The sequence below is a fragment of the Apodemus sylvaticus genome, chromosome 2 (assembly GCF_947179515.1).
Source record: "Apodemus sylvaticus chromosome 2, mApoSyl1.1, whole genome shotgun sequence".
In the NCBI taxonomy this organism is placed as follows: Eukaryota; Metazoa; Chordata; class Mammalia; order Rodentia; family Muridae; genus Apodemus; species Apodemus sylvaticus.
The window spans coordinates 187339380-187362356 of record NC_067473.1 but is presented as its reverse complement, the minus strand read 5'-3'; the positions used below and the strand labels follow the sequence as shown (position 1 = coordinate 187362356).

The following is a 22977-nucleotide window of genomic DNA, read 5'->3' as shown; positions in this document are numbered from 1 at the left end:
AAGCACACTTCAAACGCACCAACTTAGAACAAAAGGAGAGACAAAATACTTGGGCTCTGATGCCCCCTAAAAAGGAAAACAAGTCTTAACAAGACACTCAATGTGGCAGGTGCGAGAATTTTGGGTTTAAGTTGGTACAAATGGTTTATTTCTTTTATTTTAACTTGTTTAAATTCTTATGATCAATGTGATGTTAAACTTTGTGGTTATATTGTTCTTCTGGGAGAGAGGTCAAAATAAGGGAGACTTCCAGAAGACTAGATTCTAAAATATTAAGTGAAAAAAAAATCTGTCTTTGTGATACTAAAATCTTTATAATTGGTATTAAGTTCAAGGCATAAGTTCTTATTTGATACAGGCTTTATTGATACAAAATCAAGGCTTTAGTTGGTATAAATACTAAATTTGAAAGTACAGGATTTACACCCAGTTCTTTGTTATTATTACTGATCTGAGATGTTTAAGCCTATGAGTTTAGGGCTAAATAGAAATATAAGGCTGAGTTTATTGTTAGGGTGTTTTCTAGGTTTTAATCAGAAATAGCTGAAGATAGTTTAATAGACAACAGTCTACATTACTTTACATAGATAGTTGGTTTTCAAAAACGTCAAAAATCCATGGTATATGATGTTTATGTCTTAAAAGCTATGTTAAGCTTTCTCTATATTTTCAGTTAATATTGGTCACTCTTAGATTTCTGATGGGGTTGAAGACTGTTAGTCTCACAGACAGCCCAAGCTGTTTAATCTTGAGAAAGGTGATATAAATTTAAATAAATGATTTTCAGGTGACATAAAATTTAAAGCCAGGACATGAGTCAATTCTTACAATGTTAATTCTTAAGTGTTAATTCTGACAGTCTTTTAATACAGATGAAAAGGGTTCTGTTTAATTGACAGGGATGATAAACTAGGTGTTATGTCTATCTTATAGTTTATAATTTACAAAATGGTAATAATTATGCTCAATTGATATTTGGAGAGGACCACAGAATGGAGCAGGAGAGGACCTGAGACAACCTATCCTGATACCATGGTAGCTCTCTCACTAAGGGTATATTTCCCAATAGACTAATTAATCTCTTTGAGACTGTTTTATTTGTAATACAGGAAGCCAAAAAGATTACCCCCTCAGACAAAAGGTAAGAGGCATCTGACAGACCAACACCAGACTCCATTGGCAGGTCTCGAGGGCATGGCAGCCCACGAATTTGACCAACGTATGTAAGGTTAAGCAGGGACCAGATGAGTCACCTGCAGCTTTTCTAGAGCAGCTCATAGAGGCATTCTGCCAATATACATGCTATGAATCCAGGGGCTCGGAATATAAAGCTACTATGAAAATGGCTCTTATAGACAGGGCTAGTAGAGATATCAGGAAAAAGCTTCAGAGGCTAGAGGGATTTGGTGCAGGTTGCTGAGAAGGTCTGTAGAAGGATTTAGTAGTATAGGTTATTGAGAAAGTCTATAGAGAGATTTAGTACAGTTTGCTGAGACAGGGGGACAGAGGAGGAGAAGAAACGGAGAAAAAGAAAGAAAATGAGAGAAGGAAGGAAGCTACAGAGAATCCTGGATATAATAGTTTAAAAAAGCAGAAAAGGGAGACAGAAAAGGACCAGTGTGCATACTATAAGGAAAGAAGCCACTGAGCTAGAGTGTGCCCTAAGAAATAGAAGCCGGGAGCAGGAATTTCCAGGTCTTGGGAAAAGTGCCCCCAAATGGCAAACCCAGGTGCTAGCCCTGGGTGAAGACAGCAACTAGGGGAGATGGGTGTCCTGACCACCTCCCCCAACCCAGGATAATTGTGGGAGTGAAAGAGAAACCCACTCAGTTCTTGGTGGACACAGGGGCTCAACACTCGGTCTTCCAAGCCAATGGTGCTGTTTCCAAGAAAAGATCTTGGATCCAAGAAGCCCCTGCCACCAAACTGTATTCATGAACTACCCGAAGAACAGCAGACCTAAGGATGGGATGGGTAGCCCATTCATGTAGGGTCACCCCAGACTGTTCCTACTCTCTGTTGGAGTAAGACATTCGCTCCAAAATGGGGAGGGGGGCAGATATGCTTCCTGCCCAACGGGCTGCAGCTTACTGGCCCTAAAAGAGAGACTGACCCCTGATGAAAGTTGCTACAGACCGGAGCAGTTTTCTCCATGATGGAAGCAGGTACTGCTATGGCAGATGGCACAAATGTCATCTGGGTAGAAGAATCTTTACCAAGCCGGGCGGTGGTGGCGCACACCTGTAATCCCAGCACTCTGGGAAGCAGAGGCAGGCGGATTTCTGAGTTCGAGGCCAGCCTGGTCTACAGAGTGAGTTCCCGGACAGCCAGAGCTATACAGAGAAACCCTGTCTCGAAAAAACCAAATCCCAAAAACAAACAAACAAAAAACAAGAATCTTTGCCCCCTGGCATGTCAATGCAGAAAGTGGAGCTCGTTGCCCTCACCAAGACCTTGAAACTTGGAACCAGCATGAAAATCAACATCCACACGGATAACAGGTATGCCTTTGCCACGGCCCATGTCCATAGGGATATATGCCAAGAGGACTGCTCACATCAGAGAAAACCAACAGGAAGTCTTGGACCTCTTAGATGTCCTAATGAAGTCAGCCACTGTGAGTATTCACTGCCCAGGATGTGCAAAGGGAAAAGCCTCAATGGGCAATAACCAGGAAGAGCAAGTGGCTCCAGGAATGGATATGCAGGAGCCCATACTGATTATGGGTCTGTAAGAGACACCCACTGGGAAATGGGACAAAATTAAGGAACAGCCTCACTTAAAAAAGGACTGAGATTGCTAGCCACCCTACCAACTATTACCAAGAGAGGGTACACACAAGAAGGGAGAACTATATACTCCCCAGAAAGTAAGCCAAGGACTCACTAGGCCAAATGCACAGATGGATTCATTTAGGGGATTTTTAAAAAAAGCTGTCCTGGCAGTTAAGGGACCAAACGTATATATTTATGACTCAGGTTTTAGGCTAGAGAGATAATTAATAGAACAGTGTAAGATATGCCAGCAAGTAAATACTTATGCAGTAAAGAGTAAATAGGGCAAAAGACCTAGAAGAGAACAGCCTAGAGTATATTAAGAGATTTTATAAAAGCTATGGCAGGAGAATATGGTTATAAAATATCTTATAGCATTTATAGATACTTTTATCTAGATGAGTTGACGCAGGAAACAGTTACCAAGGTTAGAAGAAATTTTTCCCAAGTTTCAGAGTGCCTACGGTAATTAGATCAGACAATGGTTCTGTTTTTGTTTCTAAGGTAAGTCAGAAATTGACAGAGATATTGGGGACTAATTGGAAACATTATTGGATGTACTGTCACCAGGGCTCAAGGCAGGCAGAGAGAATAAAAAAAAACACAATGAGAGACCTTAAATAAATTGACCTTGGAGACTGGCTCAGGCTGGGTGGTGCCTCTCCCCTTGTTTCTGAAGAGCCCCTACCATTTTAACCTGACCCCCCTAGAGATCCTCTTCGATACCCCAACTCCTTTGGTGTCCACGGGGCCCTCCCAGGAGGGGTACCACTATATATGATTTGCCTTAAATTCTCCAGGCATGCCAGAGACTCCTCACTGCTTCCAGACAGGTGACTGGATCTGTATAAGAAGGCTTCAGGAACTGTTACTGGAACCCTGAGGAAAGAAACCCTCACAAATTGACCACAGAGACTGGTATTAATGATTAGATAGCTCTCCTACCCTTTTTGCTTCAGGCTTTTGTTCTCTAGGCTCAAGGCCCTCAAGCTGGTAAGGCAGCAAGTGTGGAAGCAGCTCCGGGAGGCCTACTCAAGAGAAGTCCCACATCCTTTCCAATTTGGAGATTCGGTCTGCGTTAGATGCCATTGTGCAGAAAATCTTGAGTCTCAGTGGAAAAGCCCTTATCTTATACTCTTGACCACCCAGCTTTCTGTTTTGATGAGACCCTTTGTAATTTTACTCCTTTTGCTTACAATCAGAACCTGTGTGACTAACCAGTTAATAGCTTTTATCAGGGAAACGTATAAGTGCTATGCAAATTCTTTTGCTACGCCAACAATATCAGAGATTAGGGCAGGACAATCCAGAATATATAGTCAGAGATTTAGTTCTATTGTTCTAAGATTAGAACTATTAACAAGAGGAGGAGTGGGGAATGAGAGACCACCCCCACCCCCCCACCCCCGCAACTCAATGTTTTTAGACCTCTAAGCAACTAGCCCATCACAGAATAACTTGTTTTTCTGCTTTCAGTTTGAGAAAGATAGCCCACCCTGTTCTAGTTCCAATGTTTAACTATACAATGCCCCAAGGACGTTTGCTCCAGATAATCTCTAACCTTCCTTACTTCCTCATTCTGTACTTCCCCATTCCGTGCACGTTTTGTCCTCCGCCCCTTGCCTTGTGAATTGTGTCCTCCAACCCTTGTCTTGTGATTTTTTTTCCCTTTAAATACCCCTGACTTCAGTTGCACGGGGTCTACAGTCTTCTAGCTCTGCGCGGTATACGGCTGTGGAACCAAGAATTCTGGAATAAAGAAAGCCTCATGTTATTGCATCAAGACCGTTTTTCTCGAGTGATTTGGGTGTCGCCTTCTGGGGCAAGGGGTGCTGGGGCACCCTCGGTTTTTGGGGTCTTACAGTATCAGGGATGCCTTTGCATGAAGGCCCAGTGAGCCCACTGAGTGAAGCTGTGAAGGTGAGGCCTTGATTGCCTTGGAGCCCCCAAGATGTTAGAGATACCTGTCAAGGAGAGCTGCTAACAGGGAGTGGAACCAGCGGGGGGGGGGGGGGGGGGGGGGGGAGGGGTCACAGTCGACAAGGCTGAAAGGAGATGAAGATCTGAAGATTTTAACTAGACATGGAAATGCAGACTGTGGAGTTTGCCCAGCTGCTTTTTGGCTGCTTTGGTCCAGTATCTCACTATGCTTGCTTTCCTCCTGCTTGGAATGTAATATATATTCTGTATATTGTCAGTATGTGATCTGGTTTTTTATTTTTATTTTACAGGGGTCACAGTTAAGAGATTGCCACAACTCTCAGAAGAGACTTTGGACTTTTAAACAGTGTTGAGATTGTTACACACTATGAAGACTTCTGAAGTTGGATTGAATGCATTTCTGTACTATGGCAAGGCTAAGTGGAATGTGGTGGTTTGAATAAGAATGGCTCCCATAGGCTCCTAGATTTGAATGCTTAGTCACCAGGGAGTGGCACTGTTAAGAGATAAGGCCTAGTTTGAGGAAACGTATCACTGGGGATGGGCTCTGAGGTTTCAAATCCTCAAGCCAGGCCCAGTTTTTCATCTTTCTGCTACCTGCTGAGCCAGTCTCAGAACTTTGAGCTACCATCAACCATGTCTGCCATGCTTCCCACCATGATGATAATGGACTAAACCTCTGAAACTGTAAACTAGCCATAATTAAATGCTTTCTTTTATAAGAGCTGCTGTGGGCATGCTGTTTCTTCACATCCTTGGAGCATTTACTAAGACAGCCACCGACTGTCCAGTGATACTAGCAGAAACCAGAAGCCAGGATGGAGGCACTACATGGAGTCTTTTCCCAAACCTTGCAGGTAACAACAACCTTGCAAGGCATGTCTCTGGGCTCAAGGCCAGCCTAGTATACATAGCAAGTTCCAGGGCAGTCAGGAATATATAGAGAGACCCTCCTGTCTCAAAAGAAAAATTGTATTGTAGGGTTAGAGAAATAGCCCAATGTTTGTTTGCACATGTTGCTCTTGCAGCCAACCTGGCTTGATTCTTAGCATACACATCAGGTACAACTGCCTGTAGCTCCAGTACAAGGAATCTGATGTCTTCTTCTGGGTACTGTATGCACATGGGATACCTACAGACCAACAGGCACATATGAACAAATAAAAACACAAATTTAATTGTATTGGTTGGCAGACAAGATAGCTCAGTGGACAGGAGCACTTTTTGACAAACTTGGAGTCCAATCCCCAGAAACCACATAGTAGATATAGAACAGACTCTTGAAAATGGTTTGTTTTTTATATTATTGAGCTGTATGAGTTCTTCAATAACAGTCTTGTAAGGTTGTGTGTGTGTGTGTGTGTGTGTGTGTGTGAAACATTTTAACATCTCTCCAGTTGAAGATACGTAATAGTAGTAGACATATATAAGATAGAAAATAATTTAAAAATTTAAATCAGCTGCTATACTACCAAACTTTCATTGGCATGAACTGAGCCCTTTTCTAAAACTATAAGGGGTTTGGCAACATGATTCATCAGGTGAAGACACCTGCTACCAAGTCTGACAAGATGAGTTCGTTTCCTAGCACCTACACAAGCATGCCTACACACATACACACCTCACAAAACAAATAAAATGTAATAAGATATAAAAAGCTAAATAATGAGGGATATGGTTTTCCAAATAGCCTTTGTTATGATAAGATTTTCCTAGAAAGCCAAAATCTTGGCATAAGAAAATGTCACTCCAGATTTTCTTGTAGAAATTGGAATTGTGACAGCTTGGCATGTTTTATGCTAATTAGAGGTTAAAGCTGAGATTACTGACTCCACTGAAGGTTTTCCATTCAGGCAGCAATTGTTTTAGGGACCCCAACAGAATGGAAGGCAGTATTTTTTTTTTTTTTTTTTGGCTTTTTGAGACAGGGTTTCTCTGTGTATCCCTGGCTGTCCTGGAACTCACTCTGTAGATCAGGCTGGCCTCGAACTCAGAAATCCGCCTGCCTCTGCCTCCCAAGTGCTGAGATTAAAGGCGTGAGCCACAACTCCCTGGCTGGAAGGCAATATTCTAACATAGCCCTGGCTGTTCTGGAACTCATTCTGTGAGTGAAACTCATTCTGGCCTCCATGTCATGGCAATTCACCTGTCTTTGTCTTCAGAGTGTTGGGATTAAATGTGTCCATTCCCCCAACACACACAAACACACAACTGGCCCTTAAGGGAGAAATTTTCTTTAGTGATATAATTACAAAGTGCCCATTCTCCTATAATAAAAGCTCACCCATTCTCCTTAACTCTAATGAAACCAAAAGATCAGAAAATTGCCTCAGCAGATAAAAAGATACTTCCCACCAAGACTGACTATCTGGGTTTCATCTCCAGGACCTATATCGTAGAAGGAGAAAACTGACTTCTGAAATGCAATCCATCCCCTGACCTGTACATAAGCACAGAAACACATACACACACACACACACACACCAAAATTCCATTTTTAAAAGTGACATTTAAAAACTTATTTTAAAATTAAAATAAGTTTGGTGAACTTATTAGATCACCAAAAAAGTTAAAGACGGAAAGCAGAAGAAGGACTTGGTTTGAAAAGGAAGGAGATCAGAGGAAATGGGGCAGGGGGTACAAGAGAGGGTTATAAAAGGATATGATCAAAATATGTACATGAAGCTGGGTTATGGTGGCACACGCCTTTAATTCCAGCACTCAGAAGGCATCGGCAAGAGGATCTCTGTGTGGTTGAGGCCAGCCTGGTCTACAAATTGAGTTTCAGGACAGACAGAGCTGTGACAAATAAACTCCGTCTTGAAAAACAAAAACAAGAAAGTACATGTATGGAAATATAATTAAATCCAGTATTCTATATATGTTAATAAAACAAAAACTAAATCTTTAATGATCCACCTGCCTCTGCCTCTCAAGTGCTGGGATTAAAGGCGTGTGCCACCACTGCCCGGCTATGTTTCTTGATTAGTATAAACAATAAGTTAGTTTTCTGCTGTATTTGTTTGACAGGCTTAGAATCTAACATTCTTCAAGAAGCCACCAACAAAAATAGAAATACTCAAAATATTTTCTGTGTGTACTCTGTATAATAGAAGCAATAATTGCATAATACTAAATGTCCATAAACATTACAGATAACAAAGTTCGTTATTTTCCCAGTAGCACAAACCTGATACTACCTAGATTATCATTATTCTTTTATTCACTAAAATATAAATGAGCAGATCAAGTGGAACCCAAGGTTCTATAGATACTGGAAAGAATGAACCAGAAAGCATAAATACTCCCCACCTCCAAGTACAACCCAGCTAAGAAGGTAAGAAAAGTCATTTCAAGGGTTCCGGAAGATTATTGGAGGGTACGATAGAAGCTAAGGGTCAATTACCCAGGTTGTTATTTACCGTGTGTGTGTGTGTGTGTGTGTGTGTGTGTGTGTGTGTGTATGAGTGAGTGAGAGAGAGAGAGAGAGAGAGAGAGAGAGAGAGAGAGAGAGAGAGAGAGAGAGAGTTGGTCTTACTAGGTAGACAGGCTGATCTCCAACTCCGGATCCTCCTGCCTCAGTCACAAGAGTGCTGGAATTAAAGATGTGAGTCACCATGTCCTGCCAGGGACTAGGATCTTAAAATGGTTTAAGCATCTGCACGACAGTTTAAAAATATGGTACAGACATTGTGGGAAATGACCTCAGCGTGCTGTCTCCCTTTTCCAAAGCTACGTTATTGTTTAGGTTGGGTTGGGCGACATCCTCTCTGAAAGATAGGATTCTGCTCTGCGGCTCGCGCTCTAACCGGCTGTTGGGGGCTGCGACGTGCAAGAGAGGTTGCCTCACTATTATCGCGGGCGGGCACGCACCCCGACGCGCCCCCGATCCCTCCAAACTCACTGGTGCGCGCCCCGGACCGCGCGCCACCGAGCTCTACGGGCGCTCCCGTCGCGCAGCGCGGTTCAGTTGACCCGCGGGCGCCAGACGCTGCGCTCCGGCGGGCGCAGCCGCGGCGGCGCGGGCCTCCCTAGCTGACACTCCCCCTGCGCGCCCCTCCCCCGCCGCGGCGGAATCCCGCCCGCCCGCCCGCGCGCGAGCCCGAGGCCGCTTCTCCGGTACCAGCGTCTAGAAGGATCCCGGCTGCGGCGATTGCGCGGCCATGGGCGCGCCGGGGTCGTCCTAGGGTCGCGGCGGAGACCGCAGTCCGAGCGGCGCGGTGGCCTCCTCCGTGAGGGAAGCCTGCGACGCTTCTCAGCGAGGCTTCTCATCGGTTCACGCCGGAGAGCCTCCTCCGCGAACCCCAGCGACGGCCGCACCGGCAACGCGGCGGGATGAGCGGTAGCAGCGCGGCGCCGGGCCCGGGCTCGGGGTCCTCCCCAGCCGCCTGTCGCTTCGCGCACTACTTCGTGCTGTGCGGGATCGATGCGGACAGCGGGCTGGAGCCCGACGAGCTGGCGGGTAAGGCCGGGCTAGCTGCGGAGGCGCTAGGGAGACGAGGTGCGGGCTCCAGACAAAAAGTCGGCGGCAGTAGCCGCGCTCGGGCTAGATGGGCACTCGTGGGCGACATAATGACATTGTTGTTAATTCCGCGCTCTGGTTAAGCCCTGGGTGCTGGGCCCGCGTAACCGGCACGGGCTCCCAGAGGGCCGGGCCCCTCCGCTGCTCGCGGGTGGCTCATGGCGCGCGGGACTGGGCTGTGCAGTGGTTCGTGAAGTTTGGCCCTGGCGGCCGATGCGGTGGTCGGCAGCTCCGTGAGGGAGTCGGGACCACAGGGCGACGGTGAGGTCCGCTCGGGCGGGAGGCCCAGCGGGATCGACCCCGACCGCTCTGGGTCGGCGCCACCCCTCCCCCTGGTTCCGCGATGACGAGCGAGTCACCCTTTGGAATCCGGTGGATTTGGCAACGCCAGTGCCGCGAGCTAGCGAGGACCTTTGGACGCCTGGGTTGGGCCTGATGCTTTGTTGATACCCCTGCCCGGTTCCTGAGTTGACGTAGTTGGACAGTCCTCCCCAAGAGGGGCGCACGGTCAGTCACCGCCGAGGTGTCACTGGAGGAGCATGGGCCCCATCTGACGGGTTTGGTGACGCAGTGCGGGACTGAGCTGGGGAACGTACCCTGGGAACCCGGGCAGTTGAATGATGATAGGGACCAGGGAATGCGAAATGTAGAGAGCAGGCCAGGAGAAATGACTGACTGAAATTTTCACTCTGCTTTCCTCTGTGGGATCTGAATTGTGATTTTTCTTTTTAAAGGGTGAGACACATAACACCTGCCGCCTGAACTTTATCTGTGTCAGTGCTAAACACTTAGGTCATAGCCTTTCAGAGCAGCTTTTTTGGAATATAGCATCCCTACTTGATTGCACTGGTATAGATTTTTCTCTCTTCGTTTGAAGAGAGGACTGGGAAGAATGTATTAAATAATAAATGATAGTAAACAAAACGGCTCAGTCTTTACTAATACAGTCTCTAGGCTTAACAGAGCATCTTATTATTAAGTCAGCTTCGCAGCAAAATGTTTTCAACAAAAACTAAGTATAGTTTCAGAGGAATAATGAAATACCAAGTTTTTCCTGTATGTGTAATTATGTAATCATACTGTTTCTTCAGCTGAGATTTCATGTAGACGTTAAGAATAGCATTGTTAAGGGACATGAAGTTGGGGGGGACGTCTGCAGAGTGATTTTGAAGAAAGAAAGTTCTTGGACTGGTTAAAAAATATTTTTCTAGGATTCCTCAAAACAACTAGGATTTCTTGGGCCTTCCGTGGCAGGTGAATGATGAAAGAAAAAAAGCCTGTATTTGTCCTCTCTTTGTCTACCAACACCAGAACACCACCTTTTAAAAAGTGTGTTCTGGGACTCTTCAGAAGTCACCCTTTATTTTCACCTTAGTCTTCATGAAGCAGTATCTCCTACAGTTCTTTTGACTGTCCTTATTGTATTACCACATGGAAAAGAAAGATTCTTGGGGCAGGGGGATGCCCAGTGAAAACATGTACGACTCTTGCTGAGGACCCAAGTTTGATTCTCAGCACCCAGATTGGGTGGCTTATAAGCACTTATAGTTCTAAAGGAGCTGATACGCCTGGTCTCATTTTCTCTAACACACACACACACACACACACACTTAAAAATTATAAAAATCTGGAAAAGGAGATATTCTGTGCTAGTAATATAGTGAAGGAATTGCTTTTATTTTTTTAGATTTATATTATGTGTATAAATGTTTATGTGCACTATGTGCATGTCTGGTGCCTTCAGAACTTAGAAGAAGGTGGAGGGTGTTGGATTATTTGGAACTAGAGTTAGGGGTGGTTGTGACCCCTGAGTACTAGGAATTTACAGATTTAAGGCTCAGGAATCACACAGCTATTTGGCAAATGTTTTCTTTTTTAAGCTAATTTCTCTTCAGTTTAACTTAACCTTTAAGGAAGTTTGAGGGGCTGGGATAACAAGATAAGATTTTTTTAAAAAAATGTTTCCTATCTCCTGTCTTAAGTGTATCCTTTTTCTGAATAAATAAACTTTCTTATGTGTTTTCATTCTTGGCTTTACTTTTTTGTGCAATTGTTCACAAAAACAATGCCTGTGATCTCACAGTTTTTTAAAAACATAGACATTGGTACCCCTGAGGTGATTATATCAGCATTATTTTATTTGGGTCTTCCCACTCTTGTCAGTTCTTATTTCTTCATTGGTTCATTGACAGACATACCTCCAACTTGAAAGTTTGTGTGTCAGAAAGAAACATCTTTTTAGTGGAAACACCAACAGGTCTTATTTATTGTGAATCATTTGTAAACCATCTTGTTCCTGGTGGAAGGGACGAGTGGGAGACAGTGAAAGAGGGGCATATGGATAGAAATTGGTAGAAAACAAATTGTAATACCCACGTGTCACTCCACGGATCTCTTCTGCTGATATTGACAACTCTTCTCTTTTTTAGCTTGGAACACATTTGCAGTTAGAGGAAGACAAATGGTGCAGAATTACTTAGACAAGTTCTCCTAGGATTTCTCATGATCCCTTCTATTTTTTTGTTTACTAAGATATTAAGTTTCTCGTGTATGTGTGTGTGTGTGTAAGCCATATATGCATGGGTATCCACAGAGACCAGAGATGCCCAGTGCGAGTGCTGGAAACCAATGTAGGGTCTTCCAGAAGTGCAAAAAGTGCTCTTAACTACTAAGCCATCTCTCCAGTCATGACCACTTTTAACCATATAAATTTATACAACTCTGAGAATATAGGTATACAAACCAAACATTTATTGAAAAAAATCATAAATTTTATTTCAAAAGTAGTTCTTTGACATACATAGTTTTACCATCTACCAAGAGTGAAAATGCATTTGCATATGAATGAGACAAATATATGGCCTTATTTCTTGTAAAGAATTAAATTTTGGCAGAATATTTGATATTGCAGGAGATGGCCTCGTCAATGTGTTCTGAGTTGATTGCTATTTTGATTTTGTAATTGTCAGTCCTGAGAATACTATTCTGCATGACAAAAGTATATTAAGAACCATTTCAGAAATGATAAATTTTGTCATGATTTTAATAAAAAAATGCCTTTCATATGTTTTTGTTTGTTTTAAGTCAGAGTCTTATCATACAGACAACTCTCCTTGGAACTTGCAGAAGCCTCTGATTCCTGAGTACTGGGATTAAAGATTTGAGCCAGGCTGGACATGTTGGTTTATGCTTTAATCTCATCACTTGGGAAGTATTTTATAGCAGGTGGCTGAATCTCTTATGTTCTACCCAGAGCTACATTGTGAAACTCTGTCTCAAAAATTAAAAAACAAACAAACAAACAAAAAAACAAACAAAAAAAACCCCCTTGGATCACCTGGCTATTTCATGATTTTCTAAAATGAAATTTAAATAGCAACTCAAATAGTAATTTTTTTTTTTTACTTTTTTTTCTATATTCTTTGTTTACATTCCAAATGATTTTCACTTTCCCGATTCCCCCTCCCCATAGTGATTTTTTTTAAAAGATTTATCTTTATGTCATGTATATGAATCTGTACATCTGATGCCTGTGGAGACCAGAAGAGGCTGTTAGATTCCTTGGAGCTAGAGTTAGGATGGTTGTGAGCCTCCATGTGGATGCTGGATATTGAACCTGGGTCCAATTAAAAAAGAAAAAAGAACAGCAAGTGCTTTTAATCACTGGTACATCTCTCTCCCTCCAAGGCAACAATTTTTAAATTTAAGTGTACTTATGCAATATAATCAAAAATATATTAATCTGATAATTTCACGCTGAGGAATGATAGTCTGAAGATATTATTCTCTTTCTCTCTCTTTCCTTTCTTTCTCTTCTCTTCTCTTCTGTCTCGAAAAACAACCAAACAAACAAACAAAAATAATAATAATAAAAGAAAGATTGCAGGTCTATATTAGCAAACACATCTTAATCCTCTCTCTCTTTCTCCTTTCAGCCCTAGGACTTGAACCCATAGTCTCCTGCATACTAAGTACTGAGCTACATCGCCAGTCCTTTTTTTACTTTGAAATGTTTTTTTTTATTTAATTTAATTATTTAATGTGTATGAATGTTTTGCCAGCATGTATTTTTATGCACTACATGTGAGCCTGGTGCCCACAAAGGCCAGAAGAGGGCATTTTGATTCCCCTGAAACTGGAGTGCCATATGATTGCTGGGAATCAAATCTGAGTCTGGAAGAGCAATCAGTGCTCTTAACTGTTGGGCCATCTCTCAGTGCTCCTCCCCAACCCAACACACCCACACACCAACTTTTTGAGATACTATATATAGCCCGGCTATCCTGAAACTCACTATGAAGATCAGGCTGGCTGCAAACTCAGTGAGTTCTGCCTCTGCTGGGATCACAGGTGTTTACCACCATGATCAGTCCCAGCTCCTCTTTTCACTTTCAGTTATGAGTCAGGGTCTCATACGTTGACCAGGCTGGGCTGGTACTCATTTGGTGATCCAGCTAGGTCTTGAATTTGAGATCCTCCTGCCTCAGCCTCCTGAGTAGCATGTACCACCAAGCCCAGAAAACTTCAAATGCACAATAAAAACCATACTAACCATAATTCATATATATATATAGTAGTCATGAGACAGCATTCATTAGTGTTTGGTGGCAAGACATCTTGTGTCATGTTGTTATGTTCTTTTGTTTGTTTGTTTGGTTGGTTGGTTTTTTGTTTTTTCGAGACAGGGTTTCTCTATGTAGCCCTGGCTGTCCTGGAACTCACTCTGTAGACCAGGCTGGCCTCGAACTCAGAAATCCGCCTGCCTCTGCTTCCCAAGTGCTGGTATTACAGGCATTCACCACCACTGCCCAGCAATGTTGTCATGTTCAAAACCAAAACTTCAATGATACTGTACAGTAGAGCCAGAAACACTTCAATTCTTTATGCATTTGACTTTTGAATTTTTAGTTCTTGCATGCTCATGATCCTCTTAGTGTTTATTCCATTTTTGTGACCCCTCCCCACATTTTATGTGACTTTTGATAGGGGTTATGACTTAAAATGTCAGCAGCATAGCTCCCTAGAGTAACCAAAGATGTAATTGCCTGCCAAAGGAGACTCAGAGTCAATGGTAGAGTCTCCTGCAGAATTGTGAAACCTGTTTATTGAAAGTGTAACAAAATTATGTTTGTTATGTATGTTTTGGAATTAAATCTCATTCGAGCAGGAGTAAAAGTTTAGCGTTTTCTGAATGTGGACAGAAGACCATTAAATAGATGTATCTTGTTGAGTCATTAGGGGATAGAAACCTTAAAATGCAATGTCTGTTGACATTATGTGCACATAAAGTATTTATTTCTGCGCCTTATGGAACTCATTAGAAAGGTCAGGTGTAGCCGGGCGGTGGTGGCGCACACCTTTAGTCCCAGCACTTGGGAGGCAGAGGCAGGCAGATTTCTGAGTTCGAGGCCAGCCTGGTCTACAGAGTGAGTTCCAGGACAGCCAGGGCTACACAGAGAAACCCTGTCTCGAAAAAACCAAAAAAAAAAGAAAAGGTCAGGTGATAGCTTCTTCCCGAAAGTCTTTGAATGGACACCTGAAGCACTAGAGTGTATGTTTCAGAGAATGCTCATGTACAGGTGAAAAGTAACTTTAATTTTCTTGCTCTTAATAATAAAGTCTTAATATTAAAAGTTTGCAAAAGCGATTTCTTGCTTCTGTAAATCCAACTGACTAGCCTTTAAGGCCTGTAAAATAATGAGATAGTCTACTTTCCAGTATGGAAACTACTTTGCACTCCATTCTCCTGCTCCCTGACCTTTGTCCTTTAACCCTGCTGCTTTGTAATGAGATTATGGGCCTTTGAGTTTCTCTCCAGTCTACCTCAGGTTTCCTTGCCCAACATAAAGCTTTAGGCTTCCTTAAAAAACTGCTTTTAGAAATAACTCAGATTTAAGTGTGGATATGAGTTTTATAAGCAATTGTACCTTAAAAAGTTTTTTCTTCCTTAATGTAAGAAGTATGTATGTAATTATATTTTTAATAGAAACTTTGTTTTATTTGTGTATAACTTAATATGCCTTTCCTCTTTGTGAATAAAATATTCTTAGAAAGTTTCATAAAATAAAATTGCTTGGTTAGAGAAAGGCAGAGCTTTCTTGAGTAAGGACCTCAGGAGAGACTCAGACTCAGGAGTGCTGCTGATTTTCATAGTTGTCCCTTTAGATGTGGGAACTTGGCATCTGTATTGAAAGAGTATATATAATACATGGCCAGTAAATTGCTTATGGTCAAAGAAAATCCCTGTTTTAATCTTTCTAATGAGCAACTTGGACTTTATCTAAAATCCTCGAAAATAGAGTAAGAAAAAATAAAGGAATTGAAAAGATGAACTTATTAGTAATAGCATATTAGTTGTTATTCGTTAATTGTTATTAATATGCTGCTTTTTGGAGAACGGGTAAAATTAGTGATGGATGCAAGAGCTTGGGCTGATGCTTAATGACCTGAGTTCCATCCCTTAGAGATTAAAAGTGTGAACCAACTCCACAGAGTTGTGCTCTGGCAGGCACAGGTGCATCATTATCATCATCATCATCATCAACAACAACAACACACACAATCATAATAGTCATAAAAGATTTTCAACTCAGCAGGAACAGCACCTGCTTCCAAGCCCACATTATAAAAGGAGAGAACTGAATCAAGTCTGGAAAGCTGTCCTCTGACTTCCACAAATGCCTTGGCATTGATGTTCTTTCAAGTCAATCAGTGTAGAAATTTAAAAAACAAGAGTTTGAAGATACTCTGTGTGTGTGTGTTTATCTTGCATTCTATCTCAGGTTTATCTAGAAAACAGCATTATTTATTTATTTATTTATTTATTTATATATTTATTTATTTATTTTAAGAGGGTCTCATGTATCCAATGCTGGCCTCAAAAGTTGTTGAATAGCTAAGGAGATGACTTTGAAGTCCTGATCCTCTTGCCTCTCAAGTGCTGGGACTACAAGAGTATGCCAAGCTGGTGATGGTAGCGCACGCCTGTAATCCCAGCACTCTAGGAGGCAGAGGCAGGCGGGTTTCTGAGTTCAAGGCCAGCCTGGTCTACAGAGTGAGTTCCAGGATAGCCAGGGCTACACAGAGAAACACTGTCTTGTAAAAACCAAATCCAAAAAAAAAAAAAAGAGTATGCCACTGTACCCAGTATATCTCAGTAATTTTAATAGATGTTTCTGAGGATTGTCTATTTTAAATACTGTCTGAAATATTTATAAAATGAAGCTTTTAGACTTTAGTTCTCGTGGCATTCTTCTTATTTTACCAAGAGTAAAGATAAATACAGTAATTGAAATAACAAAGGGCAGTAAGTGCTTTGTTATTTTTAAAGAATTGTGAGTTTTCCATTTGCACAGTAATATACACTCAGATCTAAAACTGGACTGTATATAAGACTGCTTTAAGGAAATAACCACCACCTGTTATTCCACAGAGACAGAATGTAAAATAAAAATAGAACTTCTCATTTCCGGTTTTTAACTGGAAGCCAGAGTGACCACATGATTACTGCTAAATGAGCTGAACATTAATTAAAAAAAACAACTAAGTAATATTTTAAAATTTATTTTTAAAGAATTTATGCCTGTGCATATTGCATATGAAGCATTTACTGCTCAAATCCTACCCCCTGAACTTCTTTTTTGTCCTATCTCTCGATATTAGTCACCTTTGTTCCTCAGCTATCTTCTAAGTTCTCTCTTTCGTTTCGTTTTGTTTTGTTTTTTGAGATAATTGTCTTTCTATGTAGCCTTGGCTGTATTGAAACTCCCTATATAGACCTGGGACCTCACAGATCCACCTACTGTGCTCTCTGGAGTGCATGCAGGAGCTAAAGTCATGTTCACCACACCTGGCCCAATACTTCTACCTTCATGTGAGAAAAAGAAGCTGCTTTGAGTATCCATATGAAAATCTAGGAATGACAAATGAGAGAAAGACACACAGTGTTTGTCTTTCTGAAACTGGCATAGTTTACTTAATTATAATAATTTCTAGTTGAATCAGCAAAATATTTTATCCAAATTGTTACTATTAATTTGCATGTGATATTTGTAAAGATCTCAACATACAGTCGTTAATTCAAAGAATAAGTGGATAAATAAAATGAAGTTCTCTTTCAGTTGTTTGCTGTCAGAGAAATCAAAATCCTGGTGCTTGCAATACATTTATTTCCTTTCAGAATCCCTCCATACCATCAGTAATTAAAGTACAATAGGAAAAGAAAGAATAACTTTGAATCTTGGGAGCTTAACCCTAAAATAATCTACTCTTTAGTTGTTCTTTTTATCCCCCCAGAATGGAAAGGAGAAAGGAAAACACTAACAGGAAATTAAATGGGAAGAGAGCAAAGTTTAGTCAGCAGAAGAGACAACTCAGTGACAAGATCAACTCTGGATCTCTGTCCTGCTGAGTGTGAGACTTCTCTGTAGTCACTCAGCAAAATCACGATATGTTCAAAGGTTACAAGAAACTTGTGAGGAAAATGTAGCTGTCTTCCTTACAGGTTGCTTTAGATAGTATTTGAGGAGGCTGGACTGCCCAGTGACAGCCCAGTTCCCTTCCTAAGTCTCAAAATAAGGTTATATAAACATTCCTTGGTCACTGCTGGGCACTGACTTTAGAATGTCTGAAGCTTCCCTTTACACATAGCAGGAATAATAAGAACAGAGACAATGTTTTGATTGTTTTGCTGCTTTTTTTTTTTGGTTGTTGGTGCTTTCAGAATTCTCAGACCATGTTGCTATAAAGTTCTGATTTCTGTTCCCTTCTGAGTATGACTTCCTTTCTAAAAAACATAATGAATTTCAAATGAAACAACACCACCAAAAAGCAAATAAACAGAACCCTACAACTTTGTATACTAGCCTAGAAATTTAAAGACATTCAAAAGTAGTTAAAATTTTTAAAAAGTTCATTTGTCTTAATAAACTTAGGCAAAGATAGATGTTTATAATTTTCAGTTAACCTCTCAGTTTACTGAAAATTGATAGAATTTTTAAAAATTATTTTATCTGTTTAATGTGCACAGGTATTTTGTTTGCATGTATGTCTGAACATCACTCACATGCCTGATCCCCTGCAACTGGAGGTACAGATAATTGTGACATGCCATGTGGGTGCTGGGAATGGAATCTGGGTCTTTTGGAAGAGCAGTCAGTGCCTACAACGACTGAGAGCCATCTCTAGTGTTGGAGGGTTTGGTGGGGGTGGGGGTGGTTTCGGGTTTGTTTATTTATTTATTTATTTATTTATTTATTTATTTTTGAAGGCAGGTCTCACTTTGTAGCCCTGGCTAGCCTGGAACTCATTCTGTAAACCAGATTAGTCTCAAACTCATAGAGCGCTAGGTGTGCCATCACACCTGACATAGAATATGGCTTGTGTTAGTAAAGTAGTGCTTCCTAAGGTCTGTTATTTACTTAATTTTTTTAGATAAATGAAACAAAACTCCTAGAAGAGAAAAATACATTAACAAAGAGAACTGGACACAAATAGTTTCAGTCCTTGGAGGGCTTGAGGGAGAAGGCTCAAGAGATCAAAGCCAGCCTCTCCTACAGAGTGATTTTGAAGCCATACTGTAAACATGAGACACTCTCAAAAGAAGCAAACTAGAGAGGGTGAGGGGAAGCAAAGAGAAAATGAACACAGAGGAGTTAGCTTCTATTTAGAGAGGTTGTATTTGCATTTTTTTTTCTGAAATTAACTCCATGCAACAGGTTTTGAGTTTGGGTATTGTAGACACAGTGTTATGTATCAGGAAGGAAGTTTGAGATGGTGCATATTGAGGTTCTTTTTGTTTTGTGATAGCACTAGTACACAAACACTCTAATCTTTTTCCTCTTTTAATATTTTTTCTTCCTTTATAGCGAGGAGAATTAGAACAGTTTTCTCCACATTTGTCTTGATAGTATTGGTTATCTGTGCTCATGTACACATACATGAAAGCAAGTGAGAGGCCTAGAATTTGACTGTAGAAGTTAAGCCCTGGTTCTTCCTCCCAGCTCCATGCTCCCAGAAGTAAGACTCAGACCCAAAAATACATCTACAAATACCTTGGCCATATAGCTAGGCTCTTCTCTGACTAGATAAAACTTAAAAATGTCCCATTCATTCTAGCCTACATGCTGCCATGTGGCTGGTTACCTGTACTCAGGCACCATGCATCCATCTTGTCACACCTTTTTGGCATCTCTCCCGCCTTTTCTCTCCCAGAATTCTTCCTCCTCCCAGATGTGTCACATCTATTTCCTGTGTAAGCCATAGGCCACAGGCTTTTTCATTGAGAGGTGATGTATCCATACAGTACACAAGATAGTACCTCTACATTTTTTTAAGGTTTATTTACTTTATGTGTATATGTGTTTTGCTTGCATGTATGTATGTGTATCATGTGTGTTATGTCTGGTGCCCGAGGAGAGTAGAAGAGAGTATCAGGTTCTCTGGAACTGGGCTTACAGATAGTTGTAAGCTGTTACGTGGATGCTGGGAACAGAAGAACATGGGTCTTCAATAAGAACTTTCAGGGACTCTTACTTCCCCACACCCTAGAATTTTATTTTAATTAAAAGCTTTTATTGTTTTGTTTTGTTTTGTTTGTTTTGTTTTGTTTTGTTTTGAGACTGAGTCTCACTGTGCTGCTCCGGCTAGCCTGAAACTCACTATATAAACCAGGCCGATCTTGAACCCAAAGAAATCTGCTTGCCTCTGCTTTCAGAGTGCTACAATTAAAGGCAAGTACCATCAGGCCTGGTGAGAATTCAATTTTAAAGTTAAGACCCAAATGATTTCTGTTTTTTCTCTTTTGTCATAACTACTTTATAAATACAAATCATACATTTTTAATTTTTCTTTTCTCTTCCCCTCTTCTTTCCTTTTTTGTTAAGGAATCAAAGAATATATACATGCTCATTTAAGCTGTTTTGAAGATGAGTATAATGATATCATAATTAAAATTATTGAAGCTACTTAGTGCAAACTGAGACTTAATTTTTAATTAAATTATATTAATTATTAATTAGTAAATAATTTGTCTGTTTTATTTTGCAAAGCTTCAGTTTGTGGTTAAAGTGCACAGTTGTTTTATGGCAGAGCTTAAAATAGTCTGAAATACATCCGAGTTATGTATCCATAAGTCAGGGAACCTTGTGTTCTTTAATGTTGAGTTTATATAACATGCCTGTCTATAACCAGTTCAAATGGTGTCAGATGCTTGCACTGACGGGCCTAATTCTTCGATAATCTGGAACTACTCTAGAAGAATGTCTGCCAGTTATCTGTGTGGAAGAATTTGATTAAATAGCTACTGATGCTTGATCATGCAGGTATAGTGCATGGAGTTCATTAGGATATAATTGCTCCAAAAAAGTTAGCAAGGGCAGCAAAATAATTCCATTATTATAATTGATTGAGTAAAGTACCTCAGGTACTTTTCATGGGATTTAAGGTGTTCTTAGAACTTAAGACTTCCAAAAGTAGTTCCTAAGGTTGAAACACTTTACTGATAGTTTGTGCGTGCGTGCGTGCGTGCGTGCGTGCGTGTGTGTGTGTGTGTGTGTGTGTGTGTGTGTGTGTAGTTGTATGGTCGTGCTTATTTAGATCAGAGAATAACTTTCTGGACTCAGTTCTTTCCTTCCACCATATGTTTCTGAGGAATTGAATTCAGACTGTTGGACTTGGCAGCCACTTGGCATGATGGTATATGATGGCATATGACTGTAATCTCAGCACTCAGGAGACCAAAGCAGGAAGATTTGGAGTTCCTGGCTAGCCTGGGCAGCACAGTAACTTCAAAGCCAGCATATGCTACATACATAGATAGCATGGGCTTTGTCTCAATAAAGCAGAGTGGAATAAATTTCATACCTGTCTCTAGCCACTTAGCCATTTCCTTCAGAAGTAGTTATCACATTGTTGGTTATTTTTGTACTGCCATGTCTATTTCTGTACACTGTACACTAATCTGTACACTGATTTAATCTTAAATCTATCCTCCTAGCTTTGAGACTTTTTTCCCCAGAAAGACAGTTTTTATTTCTAAAATCTGTCATAATCTTTTAGTGGATGACAGTAGACACTGCCACACTTTCACCAGGTAGCCAGCAAAGAGTCTAGCTATCATCAGACTAACCAGAGGAGAGGTACACTGGGGTGCTGATAACTTCTTGCTTCAGTTCATCTACAGTGATCTGCTCCTCCAGGTCCCAGATCTTGAAAATGGAGCCTGAGGCAGAGCAGAGCCAGTAGTGATTAGGGCTGAAGCACATGGTGATAGTGTCTGAAGAGACTGTTTGGACTTTTTTTTTTTAAAACTGAGTTTCATATAACCCTGGCTGGCCTTGAACTCTATATATTTAGGGATCCTTGGTTTTGTGCAGTACTGGTGAGTGGACCCAAGGCTTTGTGCATGCTAGGCAAGTGTGTTACCAATTGAGATAGTCACAGCCCTGTGTTTAATGTTTCTAAAGTTAGTTTAACACGTGATTTTAAGAAATCAACCGGGAGGGGGATGGGATGGGGATGGGATGGGGATGGGATGGGAGGTTTGTGGAGGGGTAACCAGAACAGGGAATATCATTTGAAATGTAAATGAATTAAAATGGTTAATTAAAAAAGAGGAAAAAAAGCAACCGATTACTAAAAGTGGATTATTTCATTTTTTAAATTTAGAAATCTTAGGATGTAATTTAAAAAACAAATATCTGTGTTATGAATAAACTTGTCATCTGGATGTGGTTGTATATGCCTACAGAACTCTAAGGATGGTGGGTTGATTTGAGTTCAAGGCCAGCCTGGGCTATAGAGTAAAATACTCTGTTTTAAAACAAAAATCACCCAGCACTTGGGAGGCAGAGGCAGGCAGATCTCTGAGTTCAAGGCCAGCCTGGTCTACAGAGTGAGTTCCAGGACAGCCAGGGCTACACAGAGAAACCCTGTCTCGGAAAAAAAACAAAAAACAACAACAACAAAAACAAAAACAAAAAACAAACCAAAAACAAAAATCAAACAAACCTTAAGCAAACAAACTTGTCAATGGGGCTGCTTTATTTTATTAGTTTACTATTACCTTGAGTCAGATTACTCCAAAATTTAGTGCTCTCAATTATAGTTCAGTAGTAGAACTTGTGCTTAGCATGAGTGAAATGTGGGGTTCAATCCTGAGCATCAGACCAAAGAAAACCCCCCAGATAACAAGTATGCACCTTAGTCAGGCAGATTGCAGTCAGGCACTTGTAAGGATCTTCATCATCTCCAAACCTGCCTGTCTGTAGTATCTGCTTCCAGCCTCTGGTTTGGGTTCTTATCATATAGGCCTTTATGTAGGCTCTCTGTACATGGTAATGACATGGCTGCTGGCTTCTGTTAGAATAAGTGATGAGAGAGTCTCCCACAACATAAATCAAAATAGTTTGTAACTCAGCCTCGAAAGTACACTCCATCATTTCTTTTTTATGATATTGGTCACTTAGACCAGCTGTGGTTAATTTGAGACAGCACCTGTCAATGCATGGAGTACCAGAAACTAGTACTCTGTGATTTAAGATTGATTAGTAAGTAAGCTTCAGCAGTTTTCAGTAGGTTACACCAAAGCTGTACTTGTATGTGGGATAGTGAAGCAATGTATATTTCAAAGAAATGATACAAAGTTACTGTCTTTAAAATTGCAGCACGGCAGGATTTAAGAGTATAGGTTCTGTTGTCAGATCGCCTTAGAAATGTTATTTAAAATCTTTTTTTTATCTC

At 41.0% G+C, this 22977-nt stretch overlaps 1 protein-coding gene across 4 annotated transcripts in view; it reads left to right on the top strand.

Annotated features, from left to right (window-relative positions):
* The first annotated feature begins 8829 nt into the window (after positions 1-8829).
* The window catches only part of Dennd5b (DENN domain containing 5B), a 130438-nt gene continuing 116290 nt past the window's right edge, over positions 8830-22977 (top strand). Inside the window, exon 1 of one of the 4 annotated variants that reach the window (XM_052175335.1) lies at positions 8830-9177. In XM_052175335.1, the coding sequence (XP_052031295.1) occupies positions 9051-9177 (127 nt within the window). In that variant the 5' untranslated portion in view covers positions 8830-9050. The remainder of the gene's footprint in view (positions 9178-22977) is intronic. The other 3 variants (XM_052175336.1, XM_052175333.1, XM_052175334.1) reach the window with 3 other exon arrangements.